Raw genomic sequence first — 23,369 nt, 5'->3', positions numbered from 1 at the left:
TCTTTTCGGTAGCTTCTAAACGGAGGATGTGGTTTCTCCTTAGATTTAATCAGCGGTGTCCCAAAGATAGTATGTGTATCACACCTGTCCCCCACTGGGCCAGCAGCAGTCATTTCTAACCAGTCTCAGGATTTCTTGTCATTGAGCCTGGAGGCAAACTCAGTGCCTCTCACCTCAGTCCATCAAACCCCTTGCAACTCAAAGTTATGGTCCAAGCAACATCAGTATCACCTGGGAGTTTGTTCCAAAAGTAGATTCTCAGGCCACCTCTCCACCACCCTCCCCCGCTGAACTACTGAATCAGAATTTGCCTTTTAACCAGATCCCCGGGTATTTCGCATGCACGTTAAAGTTTGGGGAGCTTTCTCCCAAGTAGCCACCGTGATCCGTAGAGTAGCATGCCCGATGAAATCAATTTACCCATAATCTCCAGTCTAAATTTCCCCATCCTTCACGGCTTCTGAACTGCCATTTAGGGAAATGGAATAAATTCTGTCCATTTGAGCACTTGGTCCTAAATGGCCAACTCATGTGTTCCCTTCCCCTTTCCTTCCTCCAGTCCATGGTCCTCCTGCTTCAGAGTCAGCGTCAGTACATATTCGAGTACGACTCCTCTGAACGCCTCCACGCCGTCACCATGCCCAGCGTTGCCCGGCACAGCATGTCCACCCACACCTCCATTGGCTACATCCGCAACACTTACAACCCGCCTGAAAGCAACGCTTCGGTCATCTTTGACTACAGTGATGACGGCCGCATCCTAAAGACATCCTTTTTAGGCACCGGGCGCCAGGTATTCTACAAGTATGGGAAACTCTCCAAGCTATCGGAGATTGTCTATGACAGTACTGCCATCACTTTTGGGTATGATGAGACCACCGGTGTCTTAAAAATGGTCAGCCTCCAAAGTGGGGGCTTCTCCTGCACCATCAGGTACCGGAAGATTGGCCCACTTGTGGACAAGCAAATCTACAGGTTCTCTGAGGAAGGCATGGTCAACGCCAGGTTTGAATACACCTATCACGACAACAGCTTCCGGATCGCAAGCATCAAGCCGGTCATAAGTGAGACTCCCCTTCCTGTTGACCTCTACCGCTACGACGAGATTTCTGGCAAAGTGGAGCACTTCGGCAAGTTCGGAGTCATCTATTATGATATCAACCAGATCATCACCACGGCTGTGATGACCCTCAGCAAGCACTTTGACACCCACGGGCGGATCAAGGAAGTCCAGTACGAGATGTTCCGGTCCCTCATGTACTGGATGACGGTGCAGTATGACAGCATGGGCAGGGTAATCAAGAGGGAGCTGAAACTGGGGCCCTATGCCAACACCACTAAGTACACCTATGACTATGATGGGGATGGGCAGCTCCAGAGCGTGGCCGTCAATGACCGCCCGACCTGGCGCTACAGCTACGACCTCAATGGGAACCTCCACCTGCTGAACCCGGGGAACAGCGTGCGCCTCATGCCCTTGCGCTACGACCTCCGAGATCGGATAACCAGGCTCGGTGACGTGCAGTACAAAATTGACGACGATGGCTATCTGTGCCAGCGAGGGGCCGACATCTTTGAGTATAACTCCAAGGGCCTTCTAACTAGAGCCTACAACAAGGCCAGTGGCTGGAGTGTCCAGTACCGCTATGACGGCGTGGGGCGGCGGGCTTCCTACAAGACCAACCTGGGCCACCATCTGCAATATTTCTACTCTGACCTCCACAACCCGACTCGCGTCACCCATGTCTATAATCACTCCAACTCGGAGATAACCTCGCTCTACTATGACCTCCAAGGTCACCTCTTCGCCATGGAGAGCAGCAGTGGGGAGGAGTACTATGTTGCCTCAGATAACACAGGGACTCCCCTGGCTGTGTTCAGCATCAACGGTCTCATGGTCAAGCAGTTGCAGTACACCGCCTACGGGGAGATTTATCACGACTCCAACCCCGACTTCCAGATGGTCATCGGCTTCCATGGGGGACTCTACGATCCCCTGACCAAGCTGGTCCACTTCACGCAGCGTGATTATGACGTGCTGGCGGGACGATGGACCTCTCCAGACTATACCATGTGGAAAAACGTGGGCAAGGAGCCGGCCCCCTTTAACCTGTATATGTTCAAGAGCAACAATCCTCTCAGCAATGAGCTGGATTTGAAGAACTACGTGACAGGTGAGGACCTGGCCACCTCAGTTGGGCAGTGGCTCCCCGTGGGGTGGTGGTCCCAGTAGACTGCCAGGGATTTCAAAACGAGGTCTTATGTCCGACGCTAGGAGAATCCTGGTGGGCTGTGTACGCCGGCAGTACAGGATCTAGAGCAGTCAAGTGACAGCAGTACAGAGCAGTCATCAGGTCTATTTGAACATGTCCTGACCACTTTCAAGTCCATTCAATTGAAATAACTTGTACAAGAGCCCTTACTACCCCAAAAGAGGAAAGCAGCCTTATGAAGGGGGAAAGAATGGGACTCTGGTCTCAGAAGTACCTGATTCAAACAAATTCCCTCTCTTCTATTTATAAGCTAAAGGACCTTGGGGTAGTTGTCCAATATCTCTGAGCTGTAGTTTCCTTCTCTGCAAAAGGGCACTAACAAAATCATCTCACAGAGTGACCGTAAGAAGGAAATGAACTTACGTAGGTAAAGTCTAGTGGCTGGCACTTAGACCCAGGATGTTCACAAAAGGGTATCTGCTCATGTTATTAACATCACCATTACTAGTGAAGCAATGAATGAGAATAGGTACTGAAATGACTGTGACCCAGTTCCCGACCTCACGACCAGGCTGGTGATATACAAATACAAATAACCAATGATAATGCAAAGCAGAATTAAGTCTGTGCTACCATATAGGTGTTTGTTCAGTTATTTATTCAACAAGCATTTATAGTGGGCCAGCATGCTACATTCTGGGGATATAATGATGAGCAAGACAAACACTCTTCTCTCAAAGTGGTGTGTGTGTGTGTGTGTGTGTGTGTGTGTGTGTGTGTGTGTGTATGTGTAGCACACGTGCAGATAACTTCAGACTTGAAAATTTTGACATAGTACAGAAGAGCCCCGTGTCAAACTGGGCCTGAAGGACGAGGGGGGTCTTGTTTGGCAGAAACGAGCTCAAGGCTGAAGAAAGACTATGAGCAAAAGTCAAAAGGACAAAGGAAGCTTGGACACGGGTGTGGATAGAGGGGCCAAGGAGGGCAGATGATCTACTTCCTCATGATAAGTGAGAAATTGGTAAAAGGAAACATCCATCTATTTCCATCCATCTCCATCCATCCACCTGTTCACGGATATTTTCATCTAATACATAAGTCCTAGAAATGCAGTGGAGGGCAAGATAGAGTCCCTATCTTCAGGGAGATAAGCAAGGAAATCTGGATGGATGGATGGATGGATGGATGGATGGATGGATGGATGGATGGATGGATGATGGGAGGAAAAATACCAACTTTCAGCAAGGAATCTGGAGCCATCTCACCTGTACATGCATTGTAGAGGAGTAACAATGGGGACCCCAATTCCAAGCCCCTCCCCAAGTTCCAGGAAACTCACAGCTCTTGGCCAATGGGCCAGGGAAGCGTCAAGCCCAAGGGGTCCCTACCCTCAGGTGGCCAGGGATCATTTGTCCACCCCCAAGATTGGAAAGAAAGCAGCAGCTCCTTGGAACACAGGGCTGCCCTCAGTGCCCCATGCTGCAGAAAGAAATAGATGACCCTAAAGGTCAACTTGTGGCCCTGCTTTGCCTCACTGACAAGTCCCAGAGCCTTTGAAGTTGAAGCCAGCATCCTCCTGCAACCGAAGCAGCTGCTACCTTTGGAGTGCAGGGGTTTTGGCCAAGCTAGTTCCCTCCCGGTCTCCCCAGTGCACCTCGTCAGGAGGCCCTGCCATGCTACTCTACCAGGGCGTCCTCTCTTCCCCAGGGCTTGGCCGGGTTTGTGTCCCCCCCACCCCCAGTTCACTGCAGTTTCAAATTAAAGGACCTCTTGGGGAAAGTACACACCCATATGTATATAGTTTCAGATAATGATAAAGCAGGGAAGATAAATGAAGTAGGTAAAGAGTTAGAGAGTGGTGGGAAGTGTCTTGTCTCTTTAGGGCACTCACAGATAGGTGGCCTTTGAGCAGAGGCCATTATGAAGTGGGAGAGGGAGAGGAGGCGTATTCCAGCCAAAGGAAACAATGTGAGTGGGGAGGCAGCCCATGCCTATCTCAGCCACAGGAGAAGAAGGCCCCGCCCCGCAAGAATGCGCTTCCCAGAGCCTGGCTTGGCACTGTATACCTTAGGGATGAATCAGCCAAAGGTAAATAAAAAGAAAGCCCTCAGTGTGGGATGAACACACACCCACAGCTGCCAAGACCCAGACAAAATCATTCGCAGAGCACAGTGTGCCTCACTGACCCCCTCAGCTACTCTCCTGGTCCTCCTGAAAAGACAAAAAGAAATTCGAGTTTTCTGAATAGCAAGACGGCTTTCCTCATTCCAGTGCTTCATGGAGACTCAATAAACGGGCATCAAGTCAAGTTGAACTAAGTCCAACAAAACCGAATCCAGAAAACATTAGAAAGAGTCTAAAATAAAAGGTAACGTTAGAGAAGCTGCACGCATAGAGCTGATGTCTGCAGTCCAAGCAAAGTAAGAGGGGCTGCCGCTCAACGTGAGATGACCCCTGGAGACTGCAGCCCAGAAGAGAACACCAAGTCATTCTCCGCCATTCGGATGTTGGCGAATCTGTAAACCCATCTATATGCGTCTTGATTTGCGTCGTAGGAGATGAGCAGAGTGGTTGAACTTGCAGCTCACAATTGAAGAAGGAATTAAGATGTAGTCGGCAGGAGCACAGTGGACAGAACTACTGTCTCTCTGGTGCTCAAAAGAATCTTTGCTGTTTGGAAACAGAGCTCTCTGAATCCAAGAGACAGCTCCTGAGGCTGGAGGAGGCTGTGTCCTCCCCCAAAATGCTGGCACAAAGGAGAGCAGCAGAGAACACCCGTTAGGAGCTCAAAGACATCTGGGCTGGACACAGCTGTATCTACCAAGGTGGGGTAAGGGAGGGCAAGAAGTGATTCCTTTCCCACTCACGGGCTCTAAAGCTGCACCCTTTTTACCAGTTATTGTTTAAGGTAATATATTGATGACTGATATATCTGTGATACGAAAGATACTAGAGGAAAGGATATAAAAGACAGACTGAGAGATACAGACCCTCTCCCCAAAAACCTGCAGTGCCCTGGGCTTTTCCAGTGACAGTGAGTCCCAGGAAACTCCTCAGTCCTGGGCAAACCAAGACCTGTGCTCAGGCCCAAGCCTGGCCCGTCCTCAAGCCGGTTCCTTCTGATGTTAGAACCTGAATACATCTCCAGACACCAATTCTGGCCTTGCCAATCACTTGCTGTGTGACCCATACGAATGTCTTAAACTTTCTGAGCCTTAGCTTCTTCATTGGCAGCATTGTGCCGGTCACAGCACTCACCCTGTAGTGCTGTGAAAAGTAAGTGAATCAGGACACTTAAGGCACCTAGCCCTGGGCAAAGACTTATCAATGGTAGGAATGCATTTGTTACTTACAAGCAGCTATGCACTTGGAGACAGGGAGTTTGTAGGTGAGGAGTGAAATTACCACCTTTGTGTAATTCTCTGGGGTTCCCAGGGGTCTTCAGCTCCACCCTGAAACAGATCCCAACTCTGCTCTGAGTGGCATTGCTTTGGCAAATCTGAAACCCCAAATCTGGAGGTAAGCGAACCTCCCATATGTCACCCACGATGACTCGGGTTGGCTTCTCCCCTGCTGTCTCTGGGCTTACAGACCCCCAGGCACACATGAACGAGAAGTCGGATTTTGTGGAGTTTGATTTCCCTAAGTGAGGAGGGAGGCCCAGCCTCCTTCTTGCTTTACTCTCTTCTCTCTCTGCACTTACCACCCAGGCTGCTGTGCTGACAGCGTGCGTTAGAGAGAGAGCGCGGGCCTCAGCTGCCCATGCTGTGAACAACATGGGGCAGGGGAGTGATGGGCTATTAGGAAGGGCCACATCGCCACTCCTACCTCAAGGACTCCCTCTCGACAGATTGTTTAGGGAGGCTGTCACCAGAGACAGCCAGTGACTTTGAAAGGAGGAGGGGTGTTTGTGTGGTACCAGAAGTGCCTTCTGCAGGATGGAGGAGACAAGCAACTTGAAGAAACATTTTTCAGAAGAGTTAGACTTGGAAACCAAGCCATGTTAGAAACTTAAAAAGCTAGAACAGATAGATGACATGAACTATTACTGTTCATGGGAGCAGCCATTAAAATGTCTGGTCCCAAAGGCAGGGGGTTGTTATCATCTCCTGGAGACTAGGGAGGGATCCCTGCAGGGGAGAGATCAAGTTGATCCCTGCAGGGGAGAGTCTATTGAGGGCAAAGACCTCTCTCTTGCCTTTCTTGGGATTCCCTCCATATCCCTGGTGAAAGATGGGCTGAGTTTATATGTTGTTCAGATGAGGTATTAAATAACATGGAAACACAGATGGGGAAAGCTGGTTTCTCTTCAGTGATCTTTTTATCCTCCCAATTCGGCAGAGGAGAAAGCCTCCACTTGATGCCGGTGTGTACGTAACACCTCGTTAACGCTTCTCATCTCCCTTTTTAACAGAGAGAGCAGGTCTAAGACTCCCCGGGTAGCAGGTAACAAAATCATGCTCCAGCTTAATTGCGTTGTTCTGTTTTAATTTTACAGTTATTTTCTGTTTGCATCAAGTGAGAGGGCTCTCCCACTTACGGTAGTGACATAAAGTTTCTTTTTTGTCATGGATGTGCTTAAGTAGACAAAGCAAAACAAGTACAGGTGATCCCCAGATATGGCAAAACAACCACGATAGGTGATCGTGACGGGTAACCACAAACACCCAAAGTTTGGTAACCGCACTGCACAGCATTCACCACCTACTTTGCACAGAGGTGCTCTGTGGATATATGACCATTGCTGGACTAAAGCGAGGCTTCTGTCTGCTTGATGCGGACACACGTTTTAAGGCAATTTCAAACCTGTATTCTTAAATGACATTTTTTATTGACGTATAGTTGACTTACAGTATTACATTAGCTTCAGGGGTATAACATAGTGATTCTAGACTGTACTACTGACTGTATTCCCTGAGTTGTACATTACATCCCTGTGACCTATTTATAACTGGTAGTTGTAGCTTTTAACCCCCTCCACCTATTTATCCCATTTCCCAACCCACCTCCCCTCTGACAACCACCTGTTTGTTCTCTGTATCTGAGTCTGTTTGCTTTGTTACATTTGTTCATTAGTTTTGTTTTTTAGAGTCCACATTTAAGTGAAAACACATGTTATTTGTCTTTCTGTAACTTCTTTGACTTAGAATCTCCTCCAGGTCCATCCATGTTGTCACAAATGGCAAGATTTCACTCTTTTTTATAGCTGAGTAATGTTCCATTATATATGTATATATACCACATCTTCTTTCTCCATTCATCTGTCCATGGACACTTAGGTTCCATATGTTGGCTATTGTAAATCATGCTACGATGAACATGGGGTTGCATATATCTTTTCAAATTAGTGTTTTCTTTGGATAAATACCCAGGAATGGAATTGCTGGATCATATGGTAGTTGTATTTTTAATTTTTGAGGACCCTCCATACTGTTTTCCATAGTGGCTACACCAATTCACATTCCCATCAACACTGCACGAGAGGTCCCTTTTCTCCACATCTTCGCCAACTCTTACTGTTTCTTGTCTTTTTGGTGACAGTGATTCTGACAGGTGTGTGGTACTATCTCACTGTGGCTTTTATTTGCATCTTTCTGATGATTACTGAGGTTAAATGACTTTTAAATGGGCTATCACTAATACGTGCACTTGCCACGTCATTCAAGGAACTTGTTTATGCCTAAGGCTGATGGACACACTGTAGATTCCAGAGTCACTCTCATTAGAGGGTCTTCTAGGCCTGTATGTTCAGTAGTGAAGTCAGCATTAAACCCCTCATAACAGTCCCAGGGCAGGAGGTGTGTAGACCTTACTCAGCCCCTTCAGAAGCATCTTCTCAAGCAGGTACAGGTAGTTCCTCTGTCACACACACTATTCAGGGTGGCTTTTGCCACATATAATCAGTGTTTGTTCATCCATTCCATGGATACTTATTGAGCACCTATTTTGTGCTAGGCCTGAGGAGACATCAGTGAATGAAACAGATTTTTTAACTCCGGGTCCTGATGGAGCTTACAACATTCTCGGTGAGGGAGACAGACAATAAACAATAAATGTCATAAATGCCCAAATGAGACACATGTTCAAGTGTGGTAACTGTTTTGGGGGTGGGGGGATGAGTGGAGGAAGGGGACTTGGGATTGCTGGGGGTGGGAACAGGCAGGGGTTAAACATGAAGTTGGCCTTATTGGAGGCAACATCTGAGCAAGACCTGAAAAAGGGAAGAGTGAGACAGCCAGAAGATACCTTCAGGAAAGCACACTCCAGGCAGAGGGCTTGCCTGTATAAAGGCTCTGACATGAGTGTACACCTGGCATGTTCAAGAAACGGCACAGAGGCTGGAGCTGAGTGAGCAAGAGAGAGAGAGGAGGAGAAGATGAGGTCAGAGAGATCACGGGCAAGGGTCCTTAGAGACCATTAGAATGACTTTCACTTTTTCATTGACAGAAATGGGGGATCGCTGGAGTGTTATGAGTAAAGGAATGGTAAGGGCCTTTTCCATGTCTAAAGGTATGTGGAGCATACAAGGTACGTGGAGCACAGAAGTGAAAGCAGGGAGGACAGTTAGAAATCAAGGCAAGAGATGATGGGCCAGGGCTGAGGTGGTGGGAGTGGTGAGAAGTGGACACACATTCTGGTCTATTTTAAAAGTGAAAGTAAAGGATTCAACCGTAGGACCCAGCAATTCCACACCTAGGTGTATACACAAGAGAACTGAAAAGAGGTTTTCAAACATCAGTTTGTACCATCATCAGAAAGTCTACAAATAATAAATCCTGGAGAGGGTGTGGAAAAAAGGGAACCATTCTACACTGTTGGCGGGGATGAAAACCGGTGTAACCACTATGGAGAACAGTATGGAGGTTCCTAAAAAAACTAAAAATGGAACTACCATATAATCCAGCAATCCCACTCCTGGGCATATATCCAGAAAAGATGAAACTATAACTCAGAAAGATACATGCACCCCAATGTTCATAGCAACACTATTTACAATAGCCAAGACATGGAAGCAACTTAAGCCCATCAACAGATAAATGGATAAAGATTTGGCATATATATACAATGGAATATTACTCAGCCATAAAAAAGAATGAAATAATGCCATTTGCCCCAGTATGAATGGACCTAGAGATTATCATACTAAGTGAAAAAATCAGAGAGAGAAAGACAAATATTATATGATACCACTTATATGTAGAATCTAAAAAATAGTACAAATTAAGTTATTTAAAAACAGAAACAAACTCACAGACAGAGAAAAAAACTTATGGTTGCCAAAGGGGAAGGGAGGAGGAAGGGATAAATTAGGAGTCTGAGATTAACAGATACACACTACTATATATAAAATAGATACACAAAAAGGACCTGCTGTATTGCACAGGGAACTATATTCAATATTTTGGAATCAGCTATAATGGAAAAGAATTTGAAAAAGAATATATATGTAGAGCCCCTCGATTCCAGACAAGATGGCAGAGTAGAAGGACTTAGGCTCACTTCTTCTCATGAAAACACCAAAATCACAACTAACCACTGAACACCAAAATCACAACTGATGAACAACCATCAACAAAAAGGATATTTTACCTACCAAAGACAAAGAAGTAGTCACAATGAGACAGGAGAAGGGGTGCTTTCACTCTATAATCAAATCCCATACCTGCTGGGTGGGCGACCCATGAACTGGAAAAAATTATATTGCAGAGGTTCTCCCACAGGAGTGACTTCCGAGCCCCATGTCAGGCTCCCCAGCCTGAGGATCTGGCAACGGGAGGAGGAGCCCCAGAGCATTTGACTTGGAAGGCCAGAGGAGCTTGAGTGCAGGAGCTCTACAGGACTGGAGGAAACAGAGACTCCACTCTTGGAGGATGCACACAAGATTTCACATGCACTGGGCCCAGCACAAAGCAGTGACTCCATAGGAGCCTGGGCTAGACCTACCTGCGGGTCTTGGAGGGTCTCCTGGGGAGGCAGCAGTTGGCTGTGGCTCACTGTAGGGGCAGGAACACTGGTGGTGGAGGTCCCAGGGAATATTGATTGGTGTGAGCTCTCCCAAAGGTCACCATTTTGGCACAGAGACCTGGCCCCACCCAACAGCCTGCAGGCTCCAGTGCTGGGACGCCTCAGGCCAAACAACCAGTGGGGTGGGGGAGAGAACACAGCCCCACCCACCAGCAGACAGGCTGCCTAAAGTTGTACTGAGCTCACAGCCACCTAAAAATATACCCCTTGACACAGCCCTGCCCACCAGAGGGACAAGCCCAGCTCCAACCACCAGTGTGCAGGCATCAGTCCCTCCCACCAGGAAGCCTACACAAGCCTCTGGACCAACCTCAGCCACCAGAGAGCAGACACCAGAAGAAGGAGGAACTACGAACCTGCAGCCTGCAGAAAGGAGACCACAAACACAGGAAGTCAGACAAAATGAGACAGCAGAGAAATATGTTTCAGACAAAGGAACAAGATAAAAACCCAGAAGAATAAGTAAATGAAGTGGAGATAGGCAATCTACCTGAAAAAGAATTCAGAGTAATGATAGTAAAGATGATCCAAGATCTTGGAAAAAGAATGGAGGCACAGACTGAGGAAATACAAAAAATGTTTAACAAAGACCTAAGATTTAAAGAACAAACAGAGATGAACAATACAATAACTGAAATGAAAAATACACTAGAAGGAATCAAAAGCAGAATAAATGAGGCAGAAGAACTAATAAGTGAGCTGGAAGAGAGTGCTGGAAATCATTGCCATGGAATAGAATAAAGAAAAAAGAATGAAAAGAAATGAGAACAGTCTCAGAGACCTCTGGGACAACATTAAACACACCAACATTCATATTATAGAGGTCCCAGAAGGAGAAGAGAGAGAGAAAGGGCCCAAGAAAATATTCGAAGAGATTATAGCCGAAAACTCCCCTAACATGAGAAAGGAAACACTCGTTCAAGTCCAGGAAGTGCACAGTCCCACAAAAGATAAACCCAAGGAGGAACACACCAAGACACATATTAATCAATGACAAAAATGAAAGACAAAAAATATTAAAAACAAGGGAAAAGCAACAAATAACATACAAGGGAATCCCCATAAGACTATCAGCTGATTTTTCAGCAGAAACTCTGCAGGCCAGAAGGCAGTGGCACGATATATTTAAAGTGATGAAAGGGAAAAACCAACAACCACGAATACTCTACCCAGCAAGGCTCTTGCTCAAATTCAGTGGATAAAGTAAAAGGTTTACAGACAAGCAAAAGCTAAAAGAATTCAGCACCACCAAATCAGCTTTACAACAAATCCTAAAGGAACTTCTCTAGGTGGAAAAGAAGGCCACAACTAAAAACAAGAAAATTGCAAATGGGAAAGCTCACCAGTAAAGGCAAACATAAAGTAAAGGTAGGAAATCATCCACATACAAATATGATATCAAAACCAGCAGTCGTAAGAAGAGCAGAGTACAAATACAGGATATTGTAAATGCATTGGAAATTAGAAGACCAGCAACTTAAAACAATCTTGTATACATATAGACTTCTATATCAAAACCTCATGGGAACTGCAAACCAAAAATCTACAATAGATACACACACACACACACACACACACACACACACACACACAAATTAATCCAAACACAATACTAAAGATAGTTATCAAATCACAAGAGAGAGAACAAAAGATGAAGGGAAGAAAAAAGCCCTACAAAAGCAAATCCAAAACAATTAACAAAACGGCAATAAAAACATACATATTGAAAATTACCTTAAATGTAAATGGAGTAAATGCTCCACCCAAAAGACATAGACTGGCTCAGTGGATACAAAAACAAGACCCGGATATATGTTGTCTACAAGAGACCCACTTCAGATCTAGAGACACATACAGACTGAAAGTGAGGAGGTGGAAAAGGGTATTCCATGCAAATAGAAATCAAAAGAAAGCTGGAGTATCAATATCAGACAAAATAGACTTTAAAATAAAGACTGTTACGAGAGATAAAGAAGGACACTACATAATGATCAAGGGATCAGTCCAAGAAGAAGATATAACAATTGTAAATATATATGCACCCAGCATAGGAGCACCTCAAAATATAAGGCAAATACTAACAGCCATAAAAGGAGAATCAACAGTAACACAATAATAGTGGGGGACTTCAACACCCCACTTCCATCAATGGACAGATCATCCAGACAGAAAATCAATAAGGAAACACAGGCCTTAAATGACACATTAGACCAGATGGACTTGATATTTATAGAACCTGCCATCTGAAAGCAGCAGAATACACATTCTTCTCAGGTACACACAGAACATTCTCCAGGATAGATCACATCTTGGGCCACAAAGCAAGCCTCAATAAATTTAAGAAAATTGAAATCATATCAAGCATCTTTTCCAGCCACAATGGCAAACATCCTAAAGATGCTACCAGAAAACTAGTAGAGCTCATCAATGAATTTGGTAAATTTGCAGAATACAAAATTAACACACAGAAATTTGTTGCATTCCTATACATTAACAATGAAAGATCAGAAAGAGAAATTAAGGAAACAATCCCATTTACCATCACTTCAAAAGGAATAAAATACCTAGGAATAAATCTGCCTAAAGAGGCAAAAGACATGTACTCTGAAAACTATAAGATGTTGATGAAAGAAATCAAAGATGACACAAACAGATGGAAAGATACACCATGTTCTTGGATTGGAAGAATGAATATTGTGAAAATGACTATACTACTCAAGGCAATCTACATATTCAATGCAATTCCTCTCAAATTACCAATGGCATTTTTAGAGACCGAGAACAAAAAAATTTTAATTTGTATGGAAACACAAATGACCCCCAAATAGCCAAAGCAGTCCTGAGAAAGAAAAACGGAGCTGGAGGAATCATACTCCCTGACCTCAAACTATACTACAAAGCTACAGTAATCAAAATAGTATGGTACTGGCACAAAAACAGAACTATAAATCAATGGAACAGGATAGAAAGCCCAAATATAAACCCACGCACCTATGGTCAATCTCCGACAAAGGAGGCAAGAATAAACAATGGAGAAACGACAGTCTCTTCAATAAGTGGTGCTGGGAAAACTGGACAGCTACATGTAAAAGAATAAAATTAGAACATTCTCTAGCACCATACACAAAAATAAACTTTAAATGGTTCAAAGATCTAAATGTAAGGCCAGATACTATAAAAATCTTAGAGGAAAACATAGGCAGAAAACTCTGAAATAAATCACAGCAAGATCTTTTTGGATCCACCTCCTAGAGTAATGAAAATAAAAACCAAAATAAAAGGGACCTAATTAAACTTAAAAAGCTTTTGCACAGCAAACGAAACTATAAACAGAATGAAAAGACGACCTACAGAATGGGAGAAATTACTTACAAACGTAGTGACCAACAAGGGATTAATCTCCAAAATATACAAACAGCTCATGCAGCTCTATATCAAAGAAACGAACAACCCAATCAAAAACTGGGCAGAAGATCTAAATAGACACTTCTCCAAAGAAGACATACAGGTGGTCAAAAAGCACATGAAAAGATGCTCAACATCACTAATTATTAGAGAAATGCAAATCAAAACTACAGTGAGGTAATCACCTCACACAGGTCAGAATGGCCATCATCGAAAAGCCTACAAACAATAAACGCTGGAGAAGGTGTAGAAAAAAGGGAACCCTCCTACATTGTTGGTGGGAATGTAAATTGGCATGACCATGAGGAGAACAGTATGGAGGTTCTTTAAAAAACTAAAAATAGAACTACCATATGCCCAGCAATCCCACTCCTGGGCATATATCCAGAGAAAACCATAATTTGAAAAGATACACACACCCCAATGTTCATTGCAGCACTGTTTACAATAGCCAAGACATGGAAGTAACCTAAATGCCCATCAACAAAGGAATTTTACAATAGCCAAGACATGGAAGTAACCTAAATGCCCATCAACAAAGGAATGGATAAAGAAGATGTGGTACATATATACAATGGAATATTACTCACCCATTAAAAAGAATGAAGTAACGCCATTTGCAGCAACATGGATGGACCTAGAGATTATCATACTAAGTGAAGTAAGTCAGACAGAGAAAGACAATATCATATGATATTACTTATATGTGGAATCTAAAAAAAATTGATACAAATGAACTTATTTGCAAAACAGAAACACACCCACAGACTTCAAAAGCAGACTTGTGGTTGCCAGGGGGAAATGTGGTGGGGAGGGATAAATTAGGAGTTCGGGATTAACATATACACACTACTATGTATAAAATAATCAACAGGGACCTACTATATAGCACAGGGAACTCTACTCAATATTCTGGAATAACCTATATGGGAAAAGAATCTGCAAAAGAATGGATATATGTACATGCGTAACTGAATCAGTTAGCTGTACACTGGAAACTAACACATTGTAAATCAACTATACTCCAACATAAAATAAAAATTAAATAAAGAATATATATGTATGTATGTGTATAACTGAATCACTTTGCTGTACACCTGAATATCAATGGAACAGGATAGAAAGCCCAAATATAAACCCACGCACCTATGGTCAATCTCCGACAAAGGAGGCAAGAATAAACAATGGAGAAACGACAGTCTCTTCAATAAGTGGTGCTGGGAAAACTGGACAGCTACATGTAAAAGAATAAAATTAGAACATTCTCTAGCACCATACACAAAAATAAACTTTAAATGGTTCAAAGATCTAAATGTAAGGCCAGATACTATAAAAATCTTAGAGGAAAACATAGGCAGAAAACTCTGAAATAAATCACAGCAAGATCTTTTTGGATCCACCTCCTAGAGTAATGAAAATAAAAACCAAAATAAAAGGGACCTAATTAAACTTAAAAAGCTTTTGCACAGCAAACGAAACTATAAACAGAATGAAAAGACGACCTACAGAATGGGAGAAATTACTTACAAACGTAGTGACCAACAAGGGATTAATCTCCAAAATATACAAACAGCTCATGCAGCTCTATATCAAAGAAACGAACAACCCAATCAAAAACTGGGCAGAAGATCTAAATAGACACTTCTCCAAAGAAGACATACAGGTGGTCAAAAAGCACATGAAAAGATGCTCAACATCACTAATTATTAGAGAAATGCAAATCAAAACTACAGTGAGGTAATCACCTCACACAGGTCAGAATGGCCATCATCGAAAAGCCTACAAACAATAAACGCTGGAGAAGGTGTAGAAAAAAGGGAACCCTCCTACATTGTTGGTGGGAATGTAAATTGGCATGACCATGAGGAGAACAGTATGGAGGTTCTTTAAAAAACTAAAAATAGAACTACCATATGCCCAGCAATCCCACTCCTGGGCATATATCCAGAGAAAACCATAATTTGAAAAGATACACACACCCCAATGTTCATTGCAGCACTGTTTACAATAGCCAAGACATGGAAGTAACCTAAATGCCCATCAACAAAGGAATGGATAAAGAAGATGTGGTACATATATACAATGGAATATTACTCACCCATTAAAAAGAATGAAGTAACGCCATTTGCAGCAACATGGATGGACCTAGAGATTATCATACTAAGTGAAGTAAGTCAGACAGAGAAAGACAATATCATATGATATTACTTATATGTGGAATCTAAAAAAAAATGATACAAATGAACTTATTTGCAAAACAGAAACACACCCACAGACTTCAAAAGCAGACTTGTGGTTGCCAGGGGGAAATGTGGTGGGGAGGGATAAATTAGGAGTTCGGGATTAACATATACACACTACTATGTATAAAATAATCAACAGGGACCTACTATATAGCACAGGGAACTCTACTCAATATTCTGGAATAACCTATATGGGAAAAGAATCTGCAAAAGAATGGATATATGTACATGCGTAACTGAATCAGTTAGCTGTACACTGGAAACTAACACATTGTAAATCAACTATACTCCAACATAAAATAAAAATTAAATAAAGAATATATATGTATGTATGTGTATAACTGAATCACTTTGCTGTACACCTGAACCGAATGCAACATTGTAAATCAACTAAACTTCATTTTTTAAAATGCTATCCTAAAATAACGATAATAAAATCCTGACAGTGAATGAAGAAAAATCAAGATAAATCTGTCCATGAATATTCATAATAGCATTATCCATAATAGTAAAAAATAAAGGTGTAAACAACTCAAATAACCATTAACTGATGAATGAATAAACAACATGGGGTATATCCAAATAACAGAATGTTATTCAGCCATAAAAAGGAATGAAGTGCTGACATAGGCTACAACATGGAGGGACCTTGAAAACATTGTGCTAAATGAAAGAAGCCAGACATGAGAGGCCACATATTATATGATTTCGAAATATCCAGAATAGGCAACTCCATTGAGACAGAAAGCAGTGTTGGTTTTCAGGGACTGAGGGTAAAGGAGAATGCAGAATGACTGCTAACAGGTATGCGGTTTCTTTGAGGGTGATGAAATGTTCTGGAATTCAATAGAAATGAAGGTTGTCCAATACTGTGAATGTACTGGAAGCCACTGCATTGTGTACTTTAAAATGTTTAACATGATGAATTTATGTTACGTGAAACTTACCTCAATTGTTTTTTTAAAAGTAAAGGATTTACTGATGGTTTGGACATAGAGAGTGAGAAAAAGGAAGAGGTCAAGGATGGTAGCGGGAAGGATGGAGTTGCCGTAACCTGGCATGGAAAAGACTATGGCAACAGGTGCGAGGGAGGAAGATGAGTTCAGTTTTGGGTAGAAGTCTGAAGTGTAATTACATACACTAGTTTGGAATTGAGGGAGAGGTCCTGGATGGAGTCCAGTATCTGCATGTAAATGGTATTGAGGGCCCTGAGGGTGCATAAGATCACCGTGTTTGGAAGAGTAGACAGAATGCAAAAGAAGTTCACAGACTGAGTCTAGGACATCCTGATATTCAGAGTAGGGAGATGAGGAGGAACCAATGAGGGACAAGGGGTGGCCACAAAGGTGAGAGGGGGACAAGGGAGTGTGCTGTCGAGAAAGCCAAGACAGAGAGAGACACAGGAATTGTCAGATAAATTCTGATAGGTCAAACAAGATGAGGACCACAGTCAGCATTGGACTTAGCAACACAGAGGTCATTTGTGACCTTGACGAGAGTTGTTTTAATGAGTATCTGGGAGCAAAGCCTGATTCAGAGGAGATGAATGGGAGTCAGTGAGTCTAGAAAATTATTTTGAGTTTGAGAAGTTCTTGTAAAGGGGGTGAGACATGGGTGGTGGCTAAAGGGAGAAGGAGGGACAAGAGAGGGATTTTTTTTTAGTGGCATGTTTGTACGCTGATGGGGTTGATCCATTGGAAGAGGGAGTAAATTGATGGAGAGAGAGAGTTGCTGGAGTGCTGCCCCTGAGTGGGCAAAAATGAATGTGAGCTGGTGCCCAAGTGGAGGGTTGATTCCAACAGCTCATCTAGAGTAACAGGAGGAAGGCGGGAATATGGGTGCAGATGCTGGTAGGCTGATAAATATGATGAGGGTTTAGGGACATTGCCCTCTGGCCTCATCGGTTTTCCTAGACTAGAAATTAAGGTCATCTGCTAGAGCGCAGAAGGGAAAGCAGGTGTGGGAGGTTTTAGGCGAGATGAGAAGAGGTTAAATCATCCAGGAGAATGGGAGAAGGACTAAATGGAGGAAGGGGATGTAGTCAGATTGCCAGGGAGCAGGAAGGCACAATTGGGGTCCATTGACAGGAATTTAAAGTAACGCCAGTCAGTGTGGTTACATTCCTTTCTGCTGCCACATTCAGCTGCACAGGGATAAACATGGAATAGGCAGAGCCTTCCATGATTTAACCAAAATTGTGATTTCACCAAGCAGGCGTGATGAAGGGGCAAGGATCTGAGATAATACACAAGGGAATCATTCTAATGATTGCCCATGGAATGTGTGCTAGGTGAGAAGAGAAGAGAGACCAAGAAGCTGAGGGAGGGAAAAGAAGTTTAGGGTAGGTTGAAGGTCCTAAGGAGAGGAGAGGCTCGGGGAGTATGGGTGTCAGGTTACGAAAAGGAGTAAACTAGAGAGTCCAGGTGGTGATCAGAGGATGATGTACATGAAATTGAGATAATGGGGGGGGGATCAGAATTATTGATGATAACAAGGTCCAGAGGATGAGCAGGAGAGTTAGTAGGGGGAGGATCGCCAAAAAAATAAGAGGCCAGGCTGCTGGAAGGATCGACTGTCTAATGAAATTACTAAGAAGGAATTCAGGAACAGAGATGGAGAGAGTGACAGTGGAGCAGACTCAGTCTTGAGCCCTAGCAAGGAAGGGCAGTCGTCCTCTGAGCACGCAGAGCTCCCTCTTGACCTCTCTTTGAAGCGTAGACACCTGAGGAAAGGGTCTCAGGAGCCAGATGGCTCTCTGCGTGCCATACACTCAGGGAATCCCCTTTCCATAATGAGCCAGCCTCAGTGCAGCAGCACCCCCACCACCACCACCGAGGTCCTGCACAGTGTTAATCATCACGTCTGCATGTAGCCAGTCGTTGTGTCTCTAGCCTCTAAGCACACTGACTGGCCCGTAATACATGCTCCCTTAAATACTTGCCAAATGAAGGTGTCCATATTTATTGAGCAACCCACGTGCCAGGCACTATGATAAGCCCTTGACATGGATTTTTTCCGTCAATCCTCACGACAGCCCGATGCGATTGGTACAGTTATTATCCCAATTCATAGCTGAGGAACCTGAAGCTGAGAGAGGGTCAGGAACTTGCCCGAGGTCACACAGCAGGGTCATCGAAAGTAGATCTATCTTACTCCAGCACTGTCCTAAATCACCACATGGGGAGGGGTGAGTGGCGGTCAACTGACCAAGTTTGGAAGGGCATCTACTTCCGAGAACCCAGGTAAGCAGCTCTGGGTCCGGGCCAGGAGACCTTCACAGGCTCTTGCCTCCCTCTCCTGCTGGACTCCATACACAACCCCCCATTTTATTTTGTTCTGTCTCCAAGATCCTCTCTGGCTTTCCATCCATCATGATTTCAGAAATCTTTATTTTCGTTTCCACCGTAGATGTGAAAAGCTGGCTGGTGATGTTTGGATTTCAGCTTAGCAACATAATTCCCGGCTTCCCAAGGGCCAAAATGTATTTCGTGCCTCCGCCCTATGAGTTGTCAGAGAGTCAAGCAAGTGAGAACGGACAGGTAAGTGGAGGTCCCTGCCCAGAATCCGATGACCATCCTCATTCCCTTTGGCAAACAGAACCATGTTGGAGCCAAGGGCACGTCAGTAGCGGAGGAAAACATCGGAGCTGGGTATAAAAGGGGCGTGAAACGTGGTGACTTCGCAGGACAACGAATGTCAGTACTGTTACTTATCTGGCGCAGCACGTATTTCTTCCCAACCTCAATTATTACCTTAATTGTGGTATCATTATCTGTTCCGTGTGTACCCTTGAGTCACTCCTTGATTAACCACAGCACCGAGAAATCTAGCAGCAACCTACCATCTGTGCTGCCTGTAAGATCATAACCCTTTTGGCTTTTATGGGACGTAATAAAACGGTGGTTTGCAGTTTCTGTCCCATTAAAGAACATTTTTATGCCTTGCATAAAACCTCAGCGTTTTATTACCCAAATGTATACAGATTGAGTTTTCTGCACATAATCTGTGCTTGGGTTTCTTGGTGATGACCGAGATATTTGGGTGCCGCCCAGACCTCGGCCACACCTGGACAGGGGATATCTGTGTTCAGATATCCCCAGCTACAGAACCTGTGCTCGACACAATAGAAGTCTGAAAGGTCTCACCTGCTCTGAATAATCGTCCAGACTGTGTCACTAGAGAGAGGCCAGAGGAGCTGCTGGGTAATTGAGAACAGCATTCTCACAGTTCTGCCCGTGGGGACCACTCGGGGGATGAATAGCCATCATTTCGCTCATTTATCTAAGTGCTGTTACCTCCCAAGCACAGCCTCTTCCATTATCCCAGCCTGTCCCCCAACCACCAATTGAGGTGAGCTGTAATTTGTGAGTAGAGAACTCAAGGCCAAGGAGATAATGGGGATTTCATCCCTCTGCAGAAGCAGGGCTAGGATCCAAAGCAAATGACTCAGAAAGCCCAGGGACGGTCCCTCTGGCCCACGAAGCCAGCATCTGTTATTCCGGTGATCCTCGAGCATTCATACGCACGCAAACCAGCTAGAGTGTTTTGTTAAGCTGCAGCTTCTCACTCGGTGGGTCAGGAGGGAGGCCTGAGATCCTGCTTTTCTAACAGGGCGAGTCCTGGAGATGTCTCAGCTGCTAGCCATACTTTGAGTAGCCAGGTGCTAACCCAAGGAAGTTAATGAATAACCAGGGCACTGGCCTCAAAGAGAGGTAGGTCACAGCAGCGGGGTTCACAGCTGCTCAGACAAACACCCTGCCCTTCAGGTCAGGATATTCCTGGGTCTGAAGTGTGTACGGCAGCTGCCGGATCATCAGCGGGCAGGGTGACTCTCTCTTCCGCAGTGATGGAGAGCCATGGTAAGTGGGTAGGCCTGGGTGCAGATACCAGCAATGCGGTACTCCTCCATACCTCCATTTTTTAGTTAATGGCACAGTTACAAGGTGGAGAGGCCATAGCATCAGAGCACTGGAAACCTGCCAGTCTGTCCTAGTTCCAAAAGGTAGGACTATCTTAGCTCCTCTCATGACAGACGCAAGACATATTCTTGCAGGAGAGTCCCAGCCTTCCTCTTTCTGACCCTTTGTCGCTGTGTTGCCCCAGCCCGTACACACAGCGGCCCAGCCCACCTTCTCAGCTTTCTGTGTTTTCTTATGCCCACAGCTCATTACAGGTGTCCAGCAGACAACCGAGAGGCACAACCAGGCCTTCATGGCCCTCGAAGGGCAGGTCATCTCTAAGAAGCTCCACGCCAGCATCCGAGAGAAAGCGGGCCACTGGTTCGCCACCACCACGCCCATCATAGGCAAAGGCATCATGTTCGCCATCAAAGAGGGCCGGGTGACCACTGGCACGTCCAGCATCGCCAGCGAGGACAGCCGCAAGGTGGCGTCTGTGCTGAACAACGCCTACTACCTGGACAAGATGCACTACAGCATCGAGGGCAAGGACACCCACTACTTTGTGAAGATCGGCTCGGCCGACGGCGACCTGGTCACCCTGGGCACCACCATCGGCCGCAAGGTGCTGGAGAGCGGGGTGAACGTGACCGTGTCGCAGCCCACGCTGCTGGTCAACGGCAGGACTCGAAGGTTCACCAACATCGAGTTCCAGTATTCCACGCTGCTGCTCAGCATCCGCTACGGCCTCACCCCCGACACCCTGGACGAAGAGAAGGCCCGCATCCTGGACCAGGCCAGGCAGAGGGCCCTGGGCACCGCCTGGGCCAAGGAACAGCAGAAAGCCAGGGACGGCCGAGAGGGCAGCCGCCTGTGGACTGAGGGCGAGAAGCAGCAGCTTCTGAGCACGGGGCGTGTGCAGGGTTACGAAGGCTATTACGTGCTTCCCGTCGAGCAATACCCCGAGCTGGCAGACAGTAGCAGCAACATCCAGTTTTTAAGACAGAATGAGATGGGAAAGAGGTAACAAAATCATGTACTGCCATTCCTCGTCTGGATGGCTCAGCGGGAGTCACTGTTCTCTCCTCTCCTAAGGAGATGAAGACCTAACAGGGGCACTGAGGCCGGGCTGCTTTAGGACACCAAGTGGCAAGAAAGCTCACATTTTTTGAGTTCAAATGCTACTGTCCATGCGAGAAGTCCCACCTCCCGAAGTAGACTAAAGCCCGGCTGCAAATTCCTGAGGAAAAACAAAACAGACGAATGAACGATCACACAACCATGTTCCGAGTTCCCCTAAAATATGACCCACTTGTTCTGGGTCTACACAGCAAAGAGATGGAAAGAGATGCAAAATGTCCAAAAGGAAGAACAGACACACGCACAACATGAAGAAAAAAAAAAAAAAAAAAACCCACACACATACACACAAACAAACACACCGACCGCAAAACAGAGACGTGAAGACGAGAAGGCCTCATCTTCTAATACCTCACTCATTCACACGTGAGCGACACACAGACGTCCATGAGGGCCAGCATTCCAGGACCAGTTGAGGACAACAATTCAGACTGCTGGTTGGACAGATACTACAGACGTTTTCCTTTTAACAAATACAGGTGCATTTAAACCACGACTTTGGGGGTGATTTGTGTGTAGCGACTGGGGGGGGATAAAAGTGAAAGAGTGAGCACTGGAAATACTTTTTAAAGAAAAAAAAATATAAAAACACAAGAAAAGAAAGGAAATTGATATCAAAGCGAAATAATACCGTTCAGCACTTAACTCTCAGGTCCCGATTTAGTCTGGCCTGAGCTAATTTATTTGAGCGCAGAGTGTAAAATTTAATTCCAAGGGTGGCTATAATCACTACAGATAAATTTCATATTCTTTTGTCTTTGGAGATTCCATTGTGGACAGTAATACGCAGTTACAGGGTGTAGTCTGTTTAGATTCTGTAGTTCGTGGGTATCAGTTGCAGTAGAGGTGTGGGCATCGTGACACTCTTTTGCTAACGGGCACCACTTCAGATCACCCTGTACATACCTAAGCCTCAAGGCACAATCACTGTTTGAGATTTAAAATTATTAGTGTGTTTGTTTGGTCCAGAAACTGAGACAATCACATGACAGTCACCACGAGGAGAGAAAATAAAAAATTTTAAAAACCCACAAAAAGAAGAAAAAGAAGTAAAAAAAAAACAAAAAAAAATGTCTAATAAGAACTTTGGTACAGGAACTTTTTTGTAATATACATGTATGACTTGTTCATCGAGTTTTTATATTAATTTTAATTTGCTGCTAAGCAAAGACTAGGGACAGCAAAGATAATTTATGGCAAAGTGTTTAAATCGTTTATACATAAATAAAGTCTCTAAAACTCCTGTGGACACTGGTCTTCTGTGCAAATGCTTTGAGGTGAGGGCCAGGTCAAAGTTTCTGGAGGAAAGGGGAGCTTCTCAAGATGCTCAAGCACAGACGGAATTGTGAACTTACGGAGGAGCTTCTGTTACAGGCACCCCCTGCTCCCCAAGCTGCTCTAAATTCTAGAGTGACCTCTCCCTACATCTGCAGCCCCCGCCCTTC

At 44.7% G+C, this 23,369-nt stretch overlaps 1 protein-coding gene across 1 annotated transcript in view; it reads left to right on the top strand.

Annotated features, from left to right (window-relative positions):
• The window catches only part of TENM2 (teneurin transmembrane protein 2), a 979,370-nt gene extending 956,203 nt beyond the window's left edge, over positions 1-23,167 (top strand). Inside the window, exons 27-29 of the mRNA XM_024753416.1 lie at positions 560-2,174; positions 19,295-19,425; positions 21,050-23,167. Of these exons, the coding sequence (XP_024609184.1) occupies positions 560-2,174; positions 19,295-19,425; positions 21,050-21,811 (2,508 nt within the window). The 3' untranslated portion in view covers positions 21,812-23,167. The remainder of the gene's footprint in view (positions 1-559; positions 2,175-19,294; positions 19,426-21,049) is intronic.
• The last annotated feature ends 202 nt before the right edge of the window (positions 23,168-23,369 follow it).

This window comes from Neophocaena asiaeorientalis, unplaced genomic scaffold, assembly GCF_003031525.2.
Source record: "Neophocaena asiaeorientalis asiaeorientalis breed wild unplaced genomic scaffold, Neophocaena_asiaeorientalis_V1.1 scaffold268, whole genome shotgun sequence".
Taxonomy (NCBI): Eukaryota; Metazoa; Chordata; class Mammalia; order Artiodactyla; family Phocoenidae; genus Neophocaena; species Neophocaena asiaeorientalis.
The sequence above is the reverse complement of the archived record's forward strand: the minus strand, read 5'-3'. Positions and strand labels throughout refer to the sequence as shown.